Source organism: Labrus bergylta, chromosome 14 (genome assembly GCF_963930695.1).
Source record: "Labrus bergylta chromosome 14, fLabBer1.1, whole genome shotgun sequence".
NCBI classification, from domain to species: Eukaryota; Metazoa; Chordata; class Actinopteri; order Labriformes; family Labridae; genus Labrus; species Labrus bergylta.
The window spans coordinates 13,641,583-13,662,640 of record NC_089208.1 but is presented as its reverse complement, the minus strand read 5'-3'; the positions used below and the strand labels follow the sequence as shown (position 1 = coordinate 13,662,640).

Here is a 21,058-nt window from a genome sequence, read left to right as displayed (position 1 = left end):
GGGGGCAACGCCACTATGACTCAGAGCGGTTTAATATTACATTGTGTGTCCAGTATTCGGGATGTCCATTATTACTTACTCAACTCTAGACTGTGCATATTCTAAATGACAAGTTGATGAGTCGACTCGTCCGCTGACATCCCTGTATGTTTTAATATGTTTTGGGAGCAAAGATTTAATAGGAAATTAACTTCAGCAGTCAATGAAGTGAATGCTTAAGGCAGTGGGGTAAAAAAAAAAGTTCATCTCTATCATCAGTCTGATTACAGAATCAGTTGGAAGATGAACACTGCTTTTGGAGGCGGCATTCTGGTGTCTGTCCGTGGTCCGTAGTAGTATCCTCCACCTGCTTTTCAACAGGTGGTAGTCATGTGCAGGACAAGTCGGTGTGTGGAGAGGAAACGAGGCAAAACACAAAAGACTTCACAAAAGGCTGTAATGTAATAAAAGGATCCTAGTGGCAATCACCTGTCAGTGACTGAGTTGTATTTAATTTAATAAACAGATATCTACATTCAAGGTCAGCTGGCAGTCTGCTTTGATAAGAGTCATTCAACTCCAGTTCCATTCTAGGTTTTTTGAGTCGCTTGTCAGGCTGAAGAATGAAAACAAGAAAACAAATGAGTGGCTGAAAGTCTTTCCTTGCTAATCGCAGAGTCTTTTTACTGTATGATCTTCAGACAATAAATGATTAGTTACAACATTGGTTATAAGTAAATATTTACATCTGAATTATTATTTTTCTGTATTCCAGACCTCAGTAAACTCTATTGCATCCTCCGCCGTTAAACACATCATTGACATCAACAGTGCTTACCTCCAGTCTAACCTCTATTTATTTTAATAATCACTCACTGTAGTGCACAATTACCCGACCCGAAGTAACAGTGCGGTGTGATAATAACAGCTGTATACAAAAGATGACAACAAAGAAAAGAAAAGCGAGGCAGCGAAGATAAGAAATGTATAAAACTGTCTATCACTTATAAATACAAATTCACAAAAACATGAGAATTAAATGAAGAGCTAACGAACACATGCAGTTTATCTCTGCTAGACCGCCAGAGAGATTCTAACAATAACCCCAACATGTGTTCATTATAAATAGAGAACAGCATGAGACTGTCCACACACTTGTCGACCCCCTTCATTCCTGCTACCTCCACAGCAAATGGTTTTCCCCACTGGACTGCTTCAAACAGGACCGCAGAGGAGAAGGCGGTCTTAAGGGGTGAAGGAGGGAGCGCTCCACTGGAAACAGTGTGCCCCCTGTTGGTCATGCTCTGCAGTAGAATCCTTCTATTGCCTTTAATCCAAGTATACAAATATAGATTAGTACAGGTTTGTGGCAGTGGGTCCATTTGTTCTAATACTAAGAAATAGATTTTTTAAACCATCTCTGCTGCATGAGCACACAGTTAACAGCTTGTATTAAGAGCAATTGATTTTCCGTCCTTTGACATACCACAAAACTATATATCAACAGGTAGAGTTTAACTACTTACTTTACATCCCCTGCCAACCACTACATAGCTGGAGTGTAAAAAAAAAAAAAACCCAAGTAGAAGGACAAAAAGATCCAGTGGAGCAAAGATTTGGAAAATAAAAATGGATGCTTCTGAAAAGGCCACATATGAAATCTTGTAATCTTGTTCAAACCTCAAATGTCAAGCAAATGAAAGATGACTTTCATAAACCGGGCACTGATTTTGCATTTAAGTGTTAAAATCAAAAGATAACCAGTAAGAAGTTGTGCTGAAAGAATAAATACGGATGAGAGAAAAATAGGATATAAACTAGAGCACATGGGCTAAAAAGTCAAGAAATAGATATCCAATTTTGGACACCATAATCACGTTGCTGCAGCATGGTGCATATGACTGTATGATTATCAGGGGATATGAAAGGAGTCCTTGATCCACTGGTCCCTGGAGTTGCTGATGGCTTGGGGCACAGACAAGGATGAGGAGGATGGCGGCTGCAAGAGAACTCCTCTATCCTCCTCATCTTCCTCCTCCTCTTCAGAATCCCCGTTATAAGCACTTAAAGAGGCCTCAGACAGAAGCGAGGAGCCCCTGTAGTCCTGGATCGCCTCTTGGAGAGACCACAGCTGGCACAGCAGAGACATGTCAAGCTGGCGCAGACCCACCTGTTGCACACAAAACACAAAACACAGATTCTGGCCTTACGTGATTTAAACAAAAACACACAAAAGGGAGTGCTGTTACTCAGTACTACAAGAAACATGTATTAGTACACAATTACTTCCGCCAAGAAACACATTATTGCATATTTTATATCTTTACATAAACACAAAAGTCCCAGTGCAACAGTACTTTATATCAGGATTTATATAATGACTCTTGTCTTTCCCAATTACAAGGTTGGACCGTTTTGTAGCCTATATGAAAGATGAACATTAAAGGAAATCTTACATTAACCTTGGAGATGGTTAATGATCTTTATCTGCACACCTGAGCAAACTTTTTTCACTGATTTGATGCAGTTTTAGCTAAGCTTTAAGAGGACCTTAAGTACATTATTTAGTCAAATGTATTCCATAATGATGGCTTAAGAAATGAGTTTGTGGAAGCAGAAAGGTGCATTCCATGATTTCCTTGTATAGCTTTGCTATTTGGACACCAGACACCAGACACCATCAGACAAAGGCACCTCACCACCAGGGTCGTGTCCAGATGGGTGGCCATGGGTGGCATGTGCACCCCTTGAAATCTGATTTGCCACCCTACGTGCCACCCCAAAATCCAAATCTAATGCTGCATTCATGTGCTGCTCGGGTGGTCCAAGATTCCGAGTTTGGAAGTTCTTCTTCCTACTTTAGTGTGTTCAAGTGATTTCAGTTCGAAAAAGGTGGAATGTTGTAACAAAAGCAAAAAACAGCGTTGATGCTATGAAGAATATCTGTGAAATGTCATTATCAAAAGTTATATTTGAGCAAAAAGTTGATGTGCAATACGTGAATTAATTTAAAAAATAATTGTTAACAATAACAAAACATATTTTGCCCCCTATGTGATGACGATTCTGACGTCAAGTCGGGCACCTAATTATTTTCTGAGTTTCCGAGTTGTTGTTCCGACTTGAGCAGGTGTTCATGTGCATTTTACAACTCGGAAACTCGTTTTTCCGTTGGGTCCGACACCACGTGAATGCAGCATAAGATTGTCTATTAGCCTCATCAGAGACGGGAACTAGTTAAAGTCAACTATTCTGGCTGGTTTCAAGAGGCTGCTGGTGGTTTTCTGTTATTTCAGTTGTTGATCAATACTTTACATTATTTGCTTTTTCCATAAACTTGTGCATACGGTCTAACTTGCAATGGACTTCCTTGCCAATGAAGGGATTTTTGCAAGTTAAACAAGTATGTGCATGCAATTTTCTAAGTTCTGTAAATTGTGACTTTGCTTTGCACATATTGGTTTTTGACTCTCTAAAGAATCAAAGGAGATGTATTTGTGTGCCATGCTGTTACTAGGCCTACATATAATTAGCGGGGATAGAAAGTGTAGAAAGTGTGGGCACCCACAAACTTCATGCCACCCCAGCCGAAGAAGTCTGGACACGCCCCTGCTCACCATCTCTTTCCGCAGTAAAGCCAAAGCGGCGTCCAGTCCGCAGGGCTTGCTGTTGACGTGTGGCGCGTCCACGCCTCCCCTGCTGATGTCGGCCTGGATGCGCGCTCTCTTGCTGTGTACCTTCTCGATGTCCCGCCACGAGCCGCCGCTGGAGTTCAGGATGCCGCTCAGGCCTTTGGGCAGCGGCGGCAGACCCTCCACTGAGGACGGGACATCGACTACCGGACTGTCCGCCGCGCTGCATTGACTCCCGTTCATCACGACACGGGGGGGGGTGGCAGCTGACTCAGCACATGAATCCAAGAATCACTCTCAAAATGCGCGTACACTTTCGAGGTGCTAATTTCTTCTCTCCCAGCGGCAGAATAGGGCGGAGGAGGAGAGGGAAGGTACTGGTAAAAAAAAAAAAAAAAAAAGCAGGCACAGGAAAGTCAACGCTTCTGTTTTCTGGATGAGAGCAGGCTACAGTAGACGCAGTGAACTCCGGGTTCTTGACAGGCTTCCTGGCTTTGTTGTTTCCTCTCCTTTGTGTGTGGGAGAGTGTACCCCAGCCAGCCCCCCCACCCCGGCTCCTCCCGGCAGGGACCGCGCCACGCCCCGCGAGTGTGGGGTGAAAGGGACTGGCAGTGGTTTGATTGATTTGACTGGATGAATGCTGAGCCCCGTTTAGACAAAATACAGAGGTTCACACACCGACTGGAACAAGTTTGACTGCTCAATGTACCACCTTCACAGAAACAGGAAATACATGTCAATAATTTGATTCAGTGTTATGGATGGAGCTTTCCAGTATTTGTAATACACAGTGCACATTTTAGACAGAAGTGCATGCTACAAGTTTATTAGTCCTTTAAGAAGTCCTTATTTCTATACAGTTTTCCTAGTTAACACATTTTTGGCCTTTGGCGCCCTCTCGTGGAAAGAAAAATACGGCATAGGTCCAGTACAGGCATAGATTTACCCTGGGTTATTAAAAACTTACCAACTCGGATGAAATGACACTGGCATTTTATGTAGTATGAAGTGCAGTTTATTTGCTTTGGATGGTATAATGAATAAAAAGCAATACGAGTCTGACGCCAGAATCGGCCACTGCATCACGTCTATTACGTATCACCGTTATGTCTCTTGGTAATAAAACCTCAGAGCTGCCAGCAAAACATGACAGTCTTTCCATCAGTGAAGATAACACATAAGTGTCAGACTTAACATATGACTTATGAACTGAAGTGTGGTCTTTTGTTGTATATTGGCCCAAGACCCACTTGTGACACACAATTGTACAGGTACAGTATGTGGGCAATGGGCACCAAGGAGGGTTTTATTATCTTGTGATTTCCAAAATGCACACCATGCTTTAGGTTCAACAGAACAACCGATTAGAAAAAATATGTTGTTAATGCTCAGATGTCAAATTGGTGGCCATTTAGAATAAAGAAAAGGTAATCAATTATAAAATAATAATCAGCTGTCTGTTACGGTGGAATATAGTCTTATTTTAAGTTGTTTATTGACCAGTTGCTTATAAATCAATATGTGTGATACGTTTGCATTTAAAATGTTCTTTTCTTATACCACAATTTATGCATGAACAAAAACAGTCAAATGTTGAAACATTGGTAGGTACCTAAACATACAAAACCATGTAACATACTATTTCTGCCAGCCATACAGGACTGTTAACTGAAGAGCAACGGAGCAATTGTGACATTTTAATCCTACTTCAAGTGCAATTGTTGACCAATTTTCAATTCAGCTCTATGAAAGGATTCAGTCCAAGAGAAATGCTGTAAAGCAGCGAACCAGAGTCAGTGCTCCAGGAAAGAGACAAGTAGGAACACCGTTCCTTTTAATCCATGGTTTCGACCTTTCCTAAGAGGGCTACTGGCTGAGCTCCTTGAGGCTGCGCAGTGAGCTGGCACAGCTAGCGATGAGGCTGCAGAGCTGGATGCTCGCCTCCAGGGAGGCTGAACTCTGTAACTGGTTAGTGGCCCAGCGAAGTTTGGTTAGAACAGCTTCCTCTGCTTCTTGTAGCACAGGTTGGATGGCAGCACTCTGTGGAATAACTGGAGGGCGAGCAGGTGCCAGGGATGTGGTGGCGGCAGGAGGCGAGGGAAGAGGGACAGCAGCTGGAGGCAGGATCGCTCTTCCTCCTGCAGCAGCCCCTTCACAGTGCTCTGGTCTGGGAACTGACACACTTGCCTGACTGCTGCTGCTGCTGCTGCTGCTGGGGCCATCGACAACAGGAGCCTGGGACGGTGTGGGCGACTGGGCTGCAAGTTGTCTTTCTCTCACTTGAGACAATGCTGCCTGTGCATTGAGAGCTGAGAGGGGCAGAGAGAAGGGAAACATAGGAGACAAAATACAAGTAACTTTAAGCAACATTGGCCGTAATAAAGAAGGATCTGAGACATAAACTAGGTGAGGATGTAACAGAAGACACTAAATGAAACCTGTTTTCTCATTAATTGTGCTTCTTAAGTGAGTGTGTGTCTTGTGTTTACCAGGGTTGTCCTTGTCAACATCTGAATCAAGTTCCTGACATGAGACACAGTAGATTTTCTGCTGTTTATCCTGAAGAAGAATCGTCTGCAAAGAAAACACATCAGCACACACATCGAAGTCTTTCCTCAATATTTAAGGTGCGTCCAGCATCACAAAAAAACCCCAAAGAATAAGCAACAGACTGCACTCACCCCACACACATCACAGCAGTCTCCCAGCATCTTGTATCCTTTGAGCAGGTAGCCTCCCATCAGCTTACTGATTTTGTCTTGATGCTCTCTGCGAGCCTGGATCACCTTCATCTCTGCCTCTGTTGGAGGCTCCCACTCATAGTCCTCATCATCTGGGGTCAGTGACAAAACGCTTGTTTAATAATACAGTATATGAACAACACAAACACGACTATCACCAGAAGCCTGTTGCTGTGACGTTTCTTATAAACAGTCCTCAGCAATGCTACATCGTGTATAAAAGTCGGCTCTTTGTAAGCAGTATGCCGTGTAATAATCCACAGTAAGATGTCTGCACTTTAGGGACAATGTGTTAAATCGTTTGGTCTACGTATTGTTGTTTCAGAGCATGCACACAAATTGCCGCACTGCTCTTCTGTGAAACAAGCTAAGCTAGCAAATCAACCGGGCTAGCGAGGGCTAACGATATTCATATAAAATGTGAAAACAAAACATCGCAGTGAGAACTAAACAAAACGCGAGAACGAGTTTCTACTTGTTCTGACAAATAGTTCTTGGTCCACCGTAAAGGTCTATCGTAAAAAAAAAAACGTCACAGTTAGCTTGTTAATAAACTTAGAAGTTGACAAACCTCTATTCAGAGCCATGTTGCTTCAGTGCTAAACGTTGTGCGTAATGACGTCGGAGTCGTCAAATGTCGTCATCTTTTCTTCTTCTGTGAAGTTTCATGGTAGTTGACATCCCCATACTTGCAATACTGCCTCTCTTATTCACGTGTCGGTATTTTCTATTGCAAAGCTGTCATATTTTCCATAATTAGGAAAGTGGCGCTTGAAAAACCAAGTGGTCATTTTCTCTCAAAAATGTGATTATATTTTTGTAAGCATCACTATTTATGTACACCTGCATAATGCTATACTCTGCCCACTGTATTCTTTCTATGGAAATATATTGCCGCCACTCTGGAATATAAAAATAAGGATCAGTTTACAACATAACTTGATACGTTTATTGTAATTACATAATATGTTCTCGCTGTAACGTGATAAGAGACATGCACAAAAATTCCAATGTACCTGTACTGTCATGTACATGTGCAAATGGCAATAAACATCTAATCTAATAATTTTATTTAGAACATAAACTTATCACCTTGTAACATTAAAACGTATGTTTTTAAGCCTGACCAGAGTTAACGGGCCCTGAGTAAAAAAAGCTTAGATGTCATAAAGCTCAAGGCTTCGATGCAGCAGAGCAGAGCATAGGAGGAGCGTGTGTCCAGAGTGTGTACAGTTGGGCGGTATAAGTCTGGTTGCAAGTCTGAGACATGGCAGCCTTTGAGCAGGAGGAAGAGAGGGAGAGAACGGAGAACGAACGGATTGAAAACATGAAGAGGGAGGAAGAAGAGAGGGCAAAGAGAGAAGCGGCAGAGAGGAAAGAGAAAGAGAGGGTGGAAAAGGAAAAAGAGGAGAGACAGAGGTTGGAAAATGAGAGAGAAGAGCTGCTGAGGATGGAGAGAGAGAGGATGGAGAAAGAAAAGGAGACAGAGAGAAGGATGCTGGAGAAAGAGAGAAAGGAGCTGCAGAGGAAGGAGAAAGAAAGGGTGGAGAGGGAAAATGAGGAGGAAAGGGCAGAGAAACACCTCAGTATGGATAGACCTCTTTGTCATGGAAAAACTTAAAGCATAAATCCACAATAAAACACACCAATTTCTGACAACTTGGGAGCCAATCCTCACCTCATTACTGCCCGAACAACACAGTTCAAACCCCCGATATTCACTTCCACAAATACAGACACATGCACACACACACACATACACATAAAGACACACACGCACACACACACGCACACTTACACACATACACACACATAAATACACATACACACACACAAACACACACATGCACATAAAGACACACACACAAAGACACATCCTTTTTTTTCTGTATAACTATCACAACTTATTTGTGAATTTATTTTCCTCTTACTATCAAATTATTTTTAATTATTGTTATTATTAATTTTTTATTTTTTTTACCTTAGCCACCGCTTTATTATGACCTATTTATTGATTTATTTCCTCTCTCTCCCCTTAAATTCGTATCATATTCATCATCATAAATTCTCATCATAGCCACTTTCGTTTTCATGCATTTCTTTTCTTTCTTAAAATAAAATAAACTTTCTTTTTTCTTTCTCTTTCTCCATCTAGATGATTGTCTGTTCTTCTTTGGTTGCCTTGTTTTATTCATTATTTATGTATTTTCTGTTTCTCTTATAATTACTACTGCTATCACCTCGTGCCAACAAACCTTTGCTGTTTTTTTTACTATTATTATCATAATTACTACTGTACACTTTTGAATATGCTTTTTATCCCCTCCTGTTGCCTCCATCCTCTCAGTGGTCCATCTCTAAATGCAAATGTTAAAAAAGGAAGAAAAAGTATAGACTTAAGGACAACGATAATAATAACAAATACAAATAAATGCAAATGCATAAAAAACAATTACAATGATAAAAATACTGTGACTGAAAGAAATTAATCAGATGATACCCAAGTACCAGCACAAACAGATCCCCTCCCATCAGGTCTGGGGGTTGTTCAAGCTTGGCGAGAGGGTAGCAGTAGTAGGCAACCCTATCAGCTGGCCCCCTCCGCAGGGTCTGGGGGCAACTGAAACAGGGGCACCCCTGCATCACACAATGACTAAATGACTAAATGATATTAATACACACACACACACACACACACACACTCACGGATAAGCCAAGCTCACTTGATGGAAGTGGCCTGTCTTTAAAGGAATAAAACCCTTGAGCTGTGATATCCTCTCTCCTGTCCTGATTCTCTGACCGGAATCATTCCATATCTGCCCACCCAAACCAAAAGAACTTTCCAAAGGTTCAACCTTTATTTCAGTAATTACATAAACTTATCACATTATAAAATTATTTATTATAAATTATATTGATTTAACAGAGTGGCAGCAATACGCTTTCGTAATTTTCCAGTTTGAATAAATAAAAATGATATTGTCCTCTTCTTTGTTACCAGAGGAAATTGTTTACTCTTCCTAAGTTGTTTGGAAAGGGTCCTCTACTGTTTCTCTTGTATTGTTGTATAACTTAATGTGGGGGACTTTATCAGACTAGGCATAGTCAGCCCACACGGGTCAAGCCCTTTATATACTTGACAAGAAGATGAAAAAAAAATAACCCATCAATCAAACAATGTAAGCCCAGGCATTTTTCAAGCAAGAGTTAGATGATAGATATTTCATTTTTCTATTTATATAAATAGCTTTCTCTAATATAATTAAACAATATAAAATACTGTTGTGAGCTATTGTGCCCTTTAATTTGTATACAGTAAAGCGTCAATCAATCTGCCCTATTCTCACTTCTAAGCATCCTATCTGTGCCCCTGAAAAAACTCTTTAAAGTGCTGCTCTACGAATGAAAAATATAGCAATATGTAGCAAAAGCTGAACCTTAAACTAATGAATGGTCTTTCCCAAACAGAAAAAAAACCCCATACCACAGATATTCTGGTTTTTAAATTATTTTATTGTATTTTGACTATATCTGACTTCACGTCAAAAACATAATCTGGTACAATTCACAGAAGAAAAAAAAAACATCAAAATGAGAGAAGTGTATCACTGTAATCCAAAGCACAGTGGTTTTTAGGGTCTTTGACTGATTTCCTATCTCCCCCCTCACTCATACACTGCAGTTAAGTGAAAAAGACTTTTATTTGTTTGGTTCTACAGCAGTCTTTGGTCTCTAAATGTTGGAAACTATTTTACAATTAAAATGCTCTCACTATAACAACAATTAAACACAGAAAAACATAAACAATACAATCTGTTAAGGTCAGATGTTGCATCTTGATTACATCTTTTGTCCTTGTAAGGTGTTTAGACGTCAGCTGTATGTTTATGGTTATAGGGTTTCATTACATCGGCCTCATCCATCATCTTTGTCTTGGTTTTGTGTCTTTTACCCTTCTTACTGTCAATCTGCGAGTTCTTTTCAACCTCTGGGGTAACATCCTCTCTGAAAAGAAGTAACAGTATGTTGGTAAAATGAACACAATCATCACCTGAAATTGTTTTAACATCTTCATTCTCTCATTTGAATGCCATCAGAGTTTAAATTAATCTTTGCTTCACACAATTTATTTACAGAGTTTGCAAAAATTGAACCTCACCTTGACTATGGGGAGTTTTCTTTCAAGACACTGTAGGAGAAAAAAAGAGGCTGAGATTTATCAGTCAGTAACAAATACCTAAAGAAATGAAAAATGTACTTTACAACTTGCAATATAGACATATATATATATATATATATATATATATATATATATATATATATATATATATCTCTCTCTCTCTCTCTCTCTCTCTCTCTCTCTCACAAAAATTCAGCATATCAACATAAAAGCAACTGGATACTTACAATGGTGTATTGTCTTTACTCTGCAAAATTTGGGAGGTAGATTGATTTGAACATAAGATAAACATAAAATTAGAACATAAGGAGCGAGGTGAACTGGTGTCATTGTATTGTTTTTGTACAGGTTTGTGATAAAGAAACATACCTTCTGGTTTGGGGTGCATGAGACTCAATGGCAGCTCCACTGTGACGTCACTGAAGAAAAAAAACAAACCAAGCAACCAATCAAATTAATACAGATGATTAGTGGTAATCATTGCTTTGGGCTTTTAACTGTGATATGATTTGAAATAACAACTCACCTGGAGGTGAGGCCGCCCAGCAAGCTACAAGAGCGATAAAGACAAGAGAGATGGTTTGTTTTCATGCTTAGGTTTTATTTTCAGTTCCTTAAGCTCAGAGTTCTTGAAGAGGAACAGTCACTCACCCTCCTCCGGCCACCATGAGGTTAATTTTAATCTTGTAGGAGACCAGGATTCCCAGCACTTCTTTTTCTAAACCCATTCGCAGCCTGTAGAGAGGATTTACAAGCGTGTAGGGTTCAGAAGGTTTGATTTGGTTTACTTTTTTTATAACTTATATAACACAAGGTGATATGCAAGAAAGCAAAAAGTTGATGTAAATCTACAAATTCCGAACTATGACTATGCAATGGAAAACTAACCATGTCCAATTTTGATTTCTGATTTATTGTCCCAACTTTTAATCCATAACCAAATGAAGTACATGTTAAACTTACATAGTGGTGGAGGCCAAGTTGGTGTCCTCATCTTTCAGTCGTCCATCCAGTGCCAGCCCCCGTTTCTCCTTGTTGTCAGAGAGCAGGGGGGTGATGGACAGAGTATTCTCATAGGTGCCGTTGGAATCCACTGTTTCTCTGTGGAGAATTAAACCAAACATGAACATGTTTCTGTTTCTTTGCTATGCTTCTGTGATTATCTTGCTTTCAGATTTCTGCCTACGTACCCAAACTCTTGGCAAAAAACTTGCTTGGTGTATTTGTCTGCAGAGTAGAGGACAATGTCTGTGGTTTGTTCCACTATGAGATGAGGAAGACAGATGGAGAAAGAGTGTGAGACAAATCTTTGTTTTCAGTACCAGATTAATTAAACTCTTATAAAAACACTATTAAATTAAGGTAAATACCACTGATTTTGAATTTCTTGACTGTTTTGTTGCTCTCATTATTGATTTTGATTTTAATTGGGATTACTTCACCATGGAAGTAGAGCTGTTGACAGAGAAGGAAAAAGACAATTCATGGTAAGAAATGGTGGAGTTGAAAAACAGTTTGCATTCAAGCTTGCTGTGTCAACATTAAAAAAAGATTAATGATAGCAGAGAAATGTAACATATTTTTGTAGAAGACTGTCTTTGAGGAATTTTGAAAACCACTGTACATCTTTTTCCATTGAGGCTTCTAGATGAACAGGCTTGTCGGACATCATGAAACTTTTGCAGAGATCTGCCTTCGGCCCTGCGCCGACCTGGGAGGGGGCATACTGGACCTTACGAATGATGAGGCGAGCAGTGTCTCTGTCAGTCAGAACCGGACAGGAGAAGGAAGAAGAATCGGAAACGGAAACAGGAAATGTTAGTTGGGCACAGCCGCAGACTCATTCTGTCTGAGGCAAAGGGGACTTCTTCTTGGGTATCTTAAAAGTGAGCTTTTTCTGCACTGACTTTTCCTTTGACAGTTCAAAGAAGAGAGCATACTCACTTCTTTTCAATCTTCTCATCAGCGTTGCTCTTTTCCTTGGCAAGGTAAGTTTTAACTTCAAAGTCGACACCACAAGCCTTTAAATAAACAAATTAAAAATGTCAATAGCTACAACGATAAACAGGTAGCATATTTAACATTTTACACACAAACTGTGGGATTTAGAGAGATTCTTTCTGGTGTTAGGGTTAGCTTTTACCTTCCCCTTGTCGTCTGGTCCAGGCTGCAGAGAGACTGAGCATGGCAGGTTGGTGGGGATCTAGAAAGACAAAGAAGGACATTTATAGCTTAGCCAAAGAGCTATTTTGATATTTTCGTACCTGTTTTTTTGGGTGAATGCATTCAAATGACTAAACAGGAATCAGTTATAGAGCCAATACCGTAAAGACTTTTGTTTAGTGTCCCAAAATTCTAAAAAACGGGTACCAAATAAAACTCCATAGATAAATGAATTGATTTGTTTATTTCAAGTAAAGCCAAATAGGTAGGTTGGACAAGCTGAAGTCTTAAACTCTTCATAATTTCATCTGGAACATGTCATACCTCAAAAGAGAAAGCATATGCACTGTCTCCAGCCTTTTTCAGCAGGGTCTCGTGCATGGCGCTCTGAGCAGGTTTGTGGCACTCAGGGTAGATCTGGACGTGATTGATCCAGATGTCCTTCCTGAAGCATAGGCCCATCACATCCAGGTCTTCAGTGCCATAACGGAAGGCACATGCCAGCTGCACGAAGACTGTCAACACACATGAGCAGGGCGGATATTTCAATATTGATTTTAAATGACAGGTTTTGCTTTGAAATATGGAATGGAGATTAACGCAGACCTTTTTAAGATGTGATCTTTTGAGTTACAGAGATTATTGTTTCTTTGTATTCTGTTTTTAGAGGAAAGGGGTTAAAATGAGGTGGTTTATGCTCCCCCCCTCCCTGTAGATAAAAGCCTAATTCTAGTTGTTTCAAAGTAAATGAAGGCTATTGGATTTATTTTGATTATTAATGGTTGAGATAGTGTAAAGGTGTAAAACTGCCACAATCTGGACAGGAGAGAATTATTGGGGAGGGGGGAGGACATAGACATAGACATACAATAAAAGAACAGCTGTCTAGTAGGATTTGGTTTGACTTGTTCCTATTAAAGAGATATATAAACTATGCATTTGGTCATTACTGGTATCACTTACCTTTCCTGTCTCCAAAATCTGTTGTGTCCAGCTTTACAACACCGTCTGAGAAGTTAAGAGAGCAGACAGTATTATATCTATCATCCTGACTGTGCAGCAGCACACAGACCAACACACAGAAGCTGGAGCTTACCAACTTGGTCCACATTGATCACATGGTCCACATAGTCTCTCTTGCCCAGGTAGAGGGTCAGCTGTCAGACAGAAGGAAAAAAAAAAAGAAGGATTTTCAGATTGTTTCGATGGTGTCTGTTTCCAGGTATGCTTCAATAATTTTAAACATGAAACAAAATGAAAAGGAAGAAAAGAAATGTGGATTTACCCCTCCGTTTCCACTGGTCTTCTTGTAAACCCTGCGGGAATAAAGGACAAACGACTTTTAACACCATTTGTGTGTCATTTATCAATGTTATTTCTTAATTTTGACGTCTCGATTTTCACTCTCAGTCATTAATCTTTGTTTACTGTCTTCATTCAATTTTCAACTTAAGTCGAACCTTAAAATAAATCACTTCTCTGAACAATGAGAAGCGATACGTTTATTAATAGAAAGTTGATTATAGATGTGAAGCCATAGATTAGTTTAAGCTGCTTGTGAATGTAAATAAGTGCACAACCTTTGAACACAGTTCTGAGTAACCGTCTGGATTAACCAGATAAATTAATGATTACTTTTAGGATGTAAAGGTGAAGTAAGTTCATTTGCGAGCAGCAGAAGGGTAAGTAATCCCTTATTCCCTTTTATCCAGTTAGGAAAAGCTAAGAGTGGAGCAGCTTTACCTCATTGTGCCCAGATTGAGAGGCTGGCCCAGGTGAGGAAGCTGCAAATGAAGTTTGGCCCTGTTCCCAAATATCTCATTACCCGTGTCTCTGTCTAAGAGCCCATTTGAACCAACGCATATACTGATTAATCCATTGCAAACCTCCGATTAACACTTTAAAAACTACTTGTCACATTCAGGAGTTGGCTGACCCCGGTCATAATCTGTGACTCCATTTTTAAAAGCAGGTTTTAATAGCTTTTTAGGTAGTTTTAATTATTTTGAGAAATCAGATCAATCTTACCAATTATGATACATTTGATGGAAATGCTCAGACAGTGAAAGTCTGGAGAGCTTCACAATGACAAAAAAAGATACCTTTTTTTGTCAAGGTTTAATTTTTCAGTTTTAACTTCCTGAGCACTTTTTTGAGGACATGAAGAAAAAACAAAAATAATACTTACTTTGCCATCTCTGAAGATCTTTAGGAGGGTTCTGTTTGAAGAAAAAAAAAAAAAAGGAGCAACTCGAGATTAATACAAGGTCACAGCATCAATCAAATATGATTACTTAGAAATTGATCCTGTGCCAACTGTCAGCTTTTGGGGTGATGTTTTGTTTTAGGCAACATAAGGTTAATCCTTTGTGATAAGATTACACCATCAGTGTTAGGACTCCTGATCCAAATCTGTTATTCTGTTTCTGCTAACTGGCCCTCGTCCAGCAGACACCAGGTTTCACACCAAACTCCAGTCCAGGTTTACTCCGCAAACACACACCATTATGTCACAATGAAATCGCACTGCCAAAACGGCTTCTTGCGTGGACTATTCAAGGACAGTTAAATGGATGTAGCCCATTCAGTAACTTGCTATAGTTTTCCTGGTCCTAATGAGACACTAAGCCCTAACAGTATCTCCTTATAGCCCTTTAATGAGGATTTAATGGAATAATTTGGAGGCTGTTTTATAGTTGTTCATTATACATTTCAAATTAATCCCAAAAGTGGGATTTGCTTTTATTTACTATAAGATTTCTCTTATGAGTTGTAGAGATAATTTACTATCAAACCTGTGGAACTTAATCCATTGAGTAATGTAATTAATCATGTCCCATAGCATACGATGTTCCTGTCACAGCATGACACCTAATGGATCTGAGCAGGAACTTACTGAGTTATATAATGAGCTTCATTAGAACTGTCACATTGAATGAAACACAAGGTTTCATAATAAACATTTTATATTCCCAATGGACAGACCATTCATTCTTTGGGTTCTCCAGTATGCACAGAGATTGCTATGGGGGTTAAACCCACACAGGCTAAGGAGAATGGTGACTTATGTTCTCAGGGAGGAGCTCCCCCAATTCAAAACAACAATGTGGATTCGGGATCAAGGGATGCATGTGTATTTCTGGACCAATGAGATGTACCAATTATAGGCACACTCCTACATTCTGATTATTTAATAGTTTGATAAAAAATAACCATGCTCAACTTTGACTGACTGCTTAGCAACTATGATACTTCCCTGTAATCCATGGTCTTAAACTTAGCTCTTTGGTATATTACCATTTTTGTTGAATGTATCACTATTGATGGTGGCAGTATAAAAATGATTAGAGAAAGAGGATGCATTTCCCTCCATAATAATCTGTAAAAACTGTATCTTGCGCTTAATACAGTGTAAACAACAGAAAAGTGTGCTATTTAATGGTTAGCATTCTCCGTCACTTAAAATGTTATCCACTGCAATTGTAGCTCATCACCAGGGTTAAATTACTGCACCATCTAATAATAGGGACTCTGGGAATTCAGAACATCCTGTGTTGGTCGTTTAAGATCAGTCTCTAAATTTCAGCAGCTGCTATCTTGACCCTTCATGGTGCGCTTTGTATATTTCCCAATTGTTAAGCATATGTGCATTTATCCGTTGAAGAGATGATTCGCTTTTTTTGTTCAGAACAATCCAAGGCAGTAAGACGGCCTGCAGGAGACTGCATTTGTAATGAATTTTGATTTAGCATAAAGACGCAAAATTACTTGATATTTTTTATCTTAAAGTCATTGAACTCCTTTAAAAGTATGAGTAGGCTTTCCTTAACCAGTGTATTCTATTCAATAGTTTAATCCTGCGTCTTCAGCAAGGTCAACAAATTCAGACATCATAACTGCATTTGTTTACCATCCATCCATCAATGCATGAAGTTGAAGAAGTCTTACCTCTTGTCAGCTGTCTGGGAGCTTGGTCGGTGTAAGTGGAGAGTATACGATGTTCAACAGTTGATCTCCCTTTTTATACCCTTAGCCTCTCTCTAAGCATCATTCAGGCTTAGCTGGTTCATTGTTTCTGTCGTTGCCTGCTTCATAATCCAGTTAAGCAATCAGGGGATAGCTTTTTTGGACTACAAAGGGTTTAATAATACCAGCAAGCTAAATCACAGGGGCAGACATACAACCATGCACGCCTCCACTTGGCTGTGCTAGTAGTAGGCTGTTAATCTCTGATTCTCCACAAACTAAACAATCTCGTCTTCATTAATACAAAAAGCAGAATAACGTTTTAGGTCCTTTTAAGTCTGGGTTATAATTCAAGAGACATTTTTGACACTTTTGGTCAAAAATTTTAGATTTTATGCTTAATATGTTTGTTAACATGTGTTTAATAATAGACTTAGAGCTTCTATTCTTAACCTGATCTATCTCTGAGCTGCACCTGTTTCAAACAAGGGGTCATCCTGTGTCCTTAACTCAGAATGACAACAAATGTATGCAGTTAGCACAAGCATCTTAAGCATGTTCTGTTGTTGTTTGTGACTGATTATTTTTATTTTTACGTGTTGTTAAGAAAAGCTCAGAGACACAAAGGGGTTAAAAATAAAGCAAACTTAAATTTCACCAATACCAGATGAGAGTACAATGTGTTTTTGGTTTTTAGAGATGACCACATTGAACATTTATTATTTAACTTCCTGTAATTGGAGTTTTAGTAGACTTTTCTCAAGGAACTTTCAGACCTGTTTAATGATTAAGAATACTCCTCTTTTTTGTAGACTGAACAGTAAAGGTATATTTAAAGGGTGTTTGTTATTTATAGGTCTTTGTGGAGCAGCGTGGAACTTCCATGTATTCAAGTCCGTCTGATCTGAGCAGATTAAGGACTCCTAGTCACATTACAGCACAGATGATCGGAGCATGGACTGTAACGTCAATAGTAAGCTGTCTTATTCAACTGTGTCTCAGTAACGTGCCAGAGATTAGGCACAAATTACTAACAGAAGAGATGGCTTTTGAACTTTGAAGCCCAAAGGAAACCGTTGACAGGTTCATTTTAATGAGCTCATGATGAAAGTTCAATTTCAAATCACTTTTTAAAAATATTTTAAATCTAAGTCAAGCTGTCTCAGTTTATTATGATACCAAAGCCTCCAGACTGTTTTGTAACTGATACACTCGTGCTTTAAATAAATGGTGTCTTTCATATAGATCATTGTAAAACTGTCACTCAGAAGTGTGAGTGTAAGAGGATGATAACACACCGATATTAGGATCCCTGAATGATGAAGGTTCTCTGAATGAAGGACTGATTACTTTACTTTCCCTTTGAATATTTCAAACAAAAAAATCACCTTTGTTTATTAAAGCAATCGTATAGTTGTAGCAATTTAAATGATGATTAATAAAATAAAAAAAACAAAAAAAAAAACAGATAGAGATTCTGAGGTTTAAGATCATTTATGGCAACATTTAAAGGTTTATCGGTTAACCTGACCAACAATGACCACATGAAAATAACTTACGCTTAGAACAAATTAAGTTGATTTTTCAATGCACTTATTATGAAAATATGACTAAAGGGATGTTAAAGAAACAAAAGGCATTAGTTGTAATCCAGTCAAGTTCAGCAGAGTTACCTTGAGGACGCTCCACAAGTCAAGGGTCACTGTGTTGTAATGGCTTTGGCTTGGCTGAGGAGCCAGTTCAAGTGCAGGTGTAGAGTTACGTTAAAGCTTTATCTGCTTTATCGTCACTCAGGTTGTTTTTTGTATTTGGCATGATTCAAAGGAAAACTAAAGCTTAAAGTTGGGGAGATTATCTGATAAAGCAGAAAAAAACATTTCCATAGCTACACTTTCCAACCCTCTGATATCGGGGCAGGTTAAACTAAAACCCAAAAGTAAGCTCAGGTTTTAACACTGTATCTTCCCTAATCACTGTTTGGTCTGTGGACTTGTTCGTTTCCTGGAAAAAGGCTTCTTTGGCTCTGAGCCTTTGTGATCACCAACATGAACCCAACGTGACTGGGAATCTCCCAAAGCAGGATTTCACTCTTGGACACATGAACAAATGTTGAGCATGTTGTAGACCAAATCATTTGTCTACAAAAAACAAGAAAGGCGGGAGATTAGAAGTTCGTAAGATGGACTTTTGGATTGCCAAAAAAAGCGCATTTTGCTAGATCTTATTCAAATATTATTCAAACTTACAGGATTCATTAAAATAAAGACTACAAGAATCAAACGCTCTGAACTGGCTGTATTACTTTTGATTACATGAAATTAAGTGTGGTAACGAAAACGTTCTGTCTCTCCACTTTTTCACATTTCTAGCTGAACAGATAAAACACCCAACTGGTCTGCTAGCTGTGTTGCACCCAGTTTATTATACTATGACTGGTATTTCTAATTTGCAGTCCATTATAGATCAAATTATTTTTTGTGCTTGCCTTTTTCTTACTGCATGATACCTTTTCTAGAATGATGTAAATCTTCTGTTAACTGTTGATCAAAGCATTTCCACAAAAGAAATGTGGTAATCCTTCTTTTTTAAACCAATAACATAATTAATTCAAATAAATATGCTGTTTAAAATAAAAAAAAATAGATATAAATATACAAGACAGAAGAAAGTGTCTAGTAAGTACCTGGTCATGAAATTCTAACCTGGCACTGTTCCCATGTACTCTAAGGTTTTATTTAGGACCAGCTAAGTGAAAGTCCTGTGGGTGGCTTAGCCTTTTTAAATACCAAACAGTCAGGCCAAACACTCTAATAACCACGAGAAGTGTCCCACCAGGAGTGTCAGCCAAAGGGGACAAAATGTATCTATTGGTTTAGGACAGAGAGAGAGAGATGCTGCACACAGGTAAGATGACAAAGTTAATCAAATCAGCATCTACATAGGCCTACACTAAGAAGGAATTTGTCTCCAGCTTGCATTCTTCTCTTCTCAGTGTACATACATGAAAAAAGACACACAGGTTGCTGTAATGGGGAAATCAAATAATAACAAATATTATAACTGCGGAAAAAAATATTAAATTATCCTAGGAAGACAATATATTTTAATCACACGCTACAAAATGTTTCCGCATTGCTCGAACAATTTACCGAGTCAAATTAGAAACAGCACCGGCTTAAATTCATTCAAAAAACAAACCATACATTGATTTGCTTGACCAGTAAATATTTCATATTTCATATTTCTTCTTTTATATACACCTTACTGAGTATGGGTTATGGTTAGCTATATGGTATATTTGCTTGGACTACCTTTATTGTTTGTCTATGTGTTACATGTTTGACATTAGCAGGGCTCCTCTTGCACATTTCTCTCTGAAGTTATTGTTGTTGTTCTGTTAAATTCCTAACAATTAGGCCTATGTATTGTGTCTCTTGTTATTAATCTATAATTATTGTTCTGTTATGTGCAATACAATAAATAATAAATTAATTAAAGACATTGAGGGATACTTAATCTGTAGACCATGAATGTCAATAAAAGATGTCATCTAAATCCACTGAGCAGAATGTTGGCATATGTCAGGATGAAAAAAAACTTCTTGTCAATATTGAGGCTTATTGTTGTTAATACCTTTGCTTTAAAGCAAATAGGCCTATTAAATACATGTATGGTTTATTCCATGTTATTTTTTTTGTTTTATTTCATTAACGTGTGAATATACAGTTTAATTACAATATATGAATTTGATCAAAACCTTTTGTGCTGTGAGCTCGTATATCCAAATCTAGTGTTAAAAGTCTTTTAAACATATTTCAGCTTCTCCAAATGAGTGACAGGACAGGGTCAACAATATAATAACATTTTATGGACACTTTAGCCAAGAGATTTGTATGTTAATTTTGTTTATCTCAGCTCTCCCCAGTGTTTTGAAATGGTTGGGTCTCAGTAGAAAAATGGAGTCAGTGTCCTGAGCAGTTATTGTCTATTTAATCCCATGAACTCTCTCACAGCCCTGATCCAGCAGATTAGTTGAGTGTTTGACTGTTAACCTCATAAAAGAATTAAACCTAAGGACTTTACATCTTTACATCTGATAAAGTCATGTCTATTTAAGGCTATTTTGTTTATGTAATATATTAATAAGACATCAAAACCTCAACAATGGTCTCTAACCATAATAATAAAGCCGTTCTGTTGTCAGTATTTCATGCAAATGTTAATGGCTTCAAAAATGCGTGTGGTTTTTTGCTGTTGTTTTCTTTTTACGACGGAGCCAAAAGGTCACATTTGACCTTTTAATTAAAAAAAAAAAAGAGGTTATCCGAAAGTGTTTGACACTTCCCTGAGTTCGAAGCGCCACCTAATGGATACCTTTAAATGTATAATCAATTGCC

The 21,058-nt window shown here is 38.6% G+C and overlaps 3 protein-coding genes across 3 annotated transcripts; all 3 read right to left on the bottom strand.

The window, feature by feature from the left end:
- Positions 1-469: 469 nt before the first annotated feature.
- fam89b (family with sequence similarity 89 member B) lies at positions 470-4,942 on the bottom strand. The gene is made up of 2 exons (XM_020657056.3): positions 3,597-4,942; positions 470-2,149 (listed from the first exon to the last, which is right to left on the bottom strand). Exons 1-2 carry the CDS (start codon positions 3,852-3,854, stop codon positions 1,892-1,894), a joined length of 516 nt encoding a protein of 171 aa, XP_020512712.1. The 5' UTR covers positions 3,855-4,942; the 3' UTR covers positions 470-1,891.
- A 140-nt stretch (positions 4,943-5,082) lies between these two features.
- Positions 5,083-7,002, bottom strand: znrd2 (zinc ribbon domain containing 2). The gene is made up of 4 exons (XM_020657055.3): positions 6,924-7,002; positions 6,293-6,444; positions 6,101-6,185; positions 5,083-5,920 (listed from the first exon to the last, which is right to left on the bottom strand). Exons 1-4 carry the CDS (start codon positions 6,937-6,939, stop codon positions 5,478-5,480), a joined length of 696 nt encoding a protein of 231 aa, XP_020512711.1. The 5' UTR covers positions 6,940-7,002; the 3' UTR covers positions 5,083-5,477.
- A 2,842-nt stretch (positions 7,003-9,844) lies between these two features.
- On the bottom strand, positions 9,845-16,733 carry arr3a (arrestin 3a, retinal (X-arrestin)). The gene is made up of 18 exons (XM_065963333.1): positions 16,644-16,733; positions 14,884-14,914; positions 13,981-14,011; positions 13,792-13,852; positions 13,659-13,703; positions 13,020-13,210; positions 12,676-12,735; positions 12,477-12,553; positions 12,157-12,292; positions 11,903-11,987; positions 11,723-11,795; positions 11,496-11,633; positions 11,184-11,267; positions 11,059-11,082; positions 10,902-10,951; positions 10,760-10,779; positions 10,512-10,541; positions 9,845-10,357 (listed from the first exon to the last, which is right to left on the bottom strand). The coding sequence occupies exons 2-16, from the start codon at positions 14,889-14,891 to the stop codon at positions 10,775-10,777; spliced, it is 1,068 nt and encodes a 355-aa protein (XP_065819405.1). The 5' UTR covers positions 14,892-14,914; positions 16,644-16,733; the 3' UTR covers positions 9,845-10,357; positions 10,512-10,541; positions 10,760-10,774.
- Between the last annotated feature and the right edge of the window lie 4,325 nt (positions 16,734-21,058).

Bases quoted from the DNA above. Each gene is read 5' to 3' on its own strand.
- fam89b (XM_020657056.3), bottom strand. From the start codon at position 3,854: ATGAACGGGAGTCAATGCAGCGCGGCGGACAGTCCGGTAGTCGATGTC. The intron at 2,150-3,596 runs GTGAGCAGGGGC...TGTGTGCAACAG, and splicing joins CTTTACTGCGGAAAGAGATG to GTGGGTCTGCGCCAGCTTGA.
- znrd2 (XM_020657055.3), bottom strand. The intron at 6,186-6,292 runs GTGAGTGCAGTC...TTTTCTTTGCAG, and splicing joins ACTGCTGTGATGTGTGTGGG to ACGATTCTTCTTCAGGATAA. The intron at 5,921-6,100 runs GTAAACACAAGA...TGCCCCTCTCAG, and splicing joins TGTTGACAAGGACAACCCTG to CTCTCAATGCACAGGCAGCA.
- arr3a (XM_065963333.1), bottom strand. The intron at 13,853-13,980 runs GTAAATCCACAT...TCTGTCTGACAG, and splicing joins AGACCAGTGGAAACGGAGGG to CTGACCCTCTACCTGGGCAA. The intron at 13,211-13,658 runs GTAAGTGATACC...GTGTGTTGACAG, and splicing joins AGATTTTGGAGACAGGAAAG to TCTTCGTGCAGCTGGCATGT.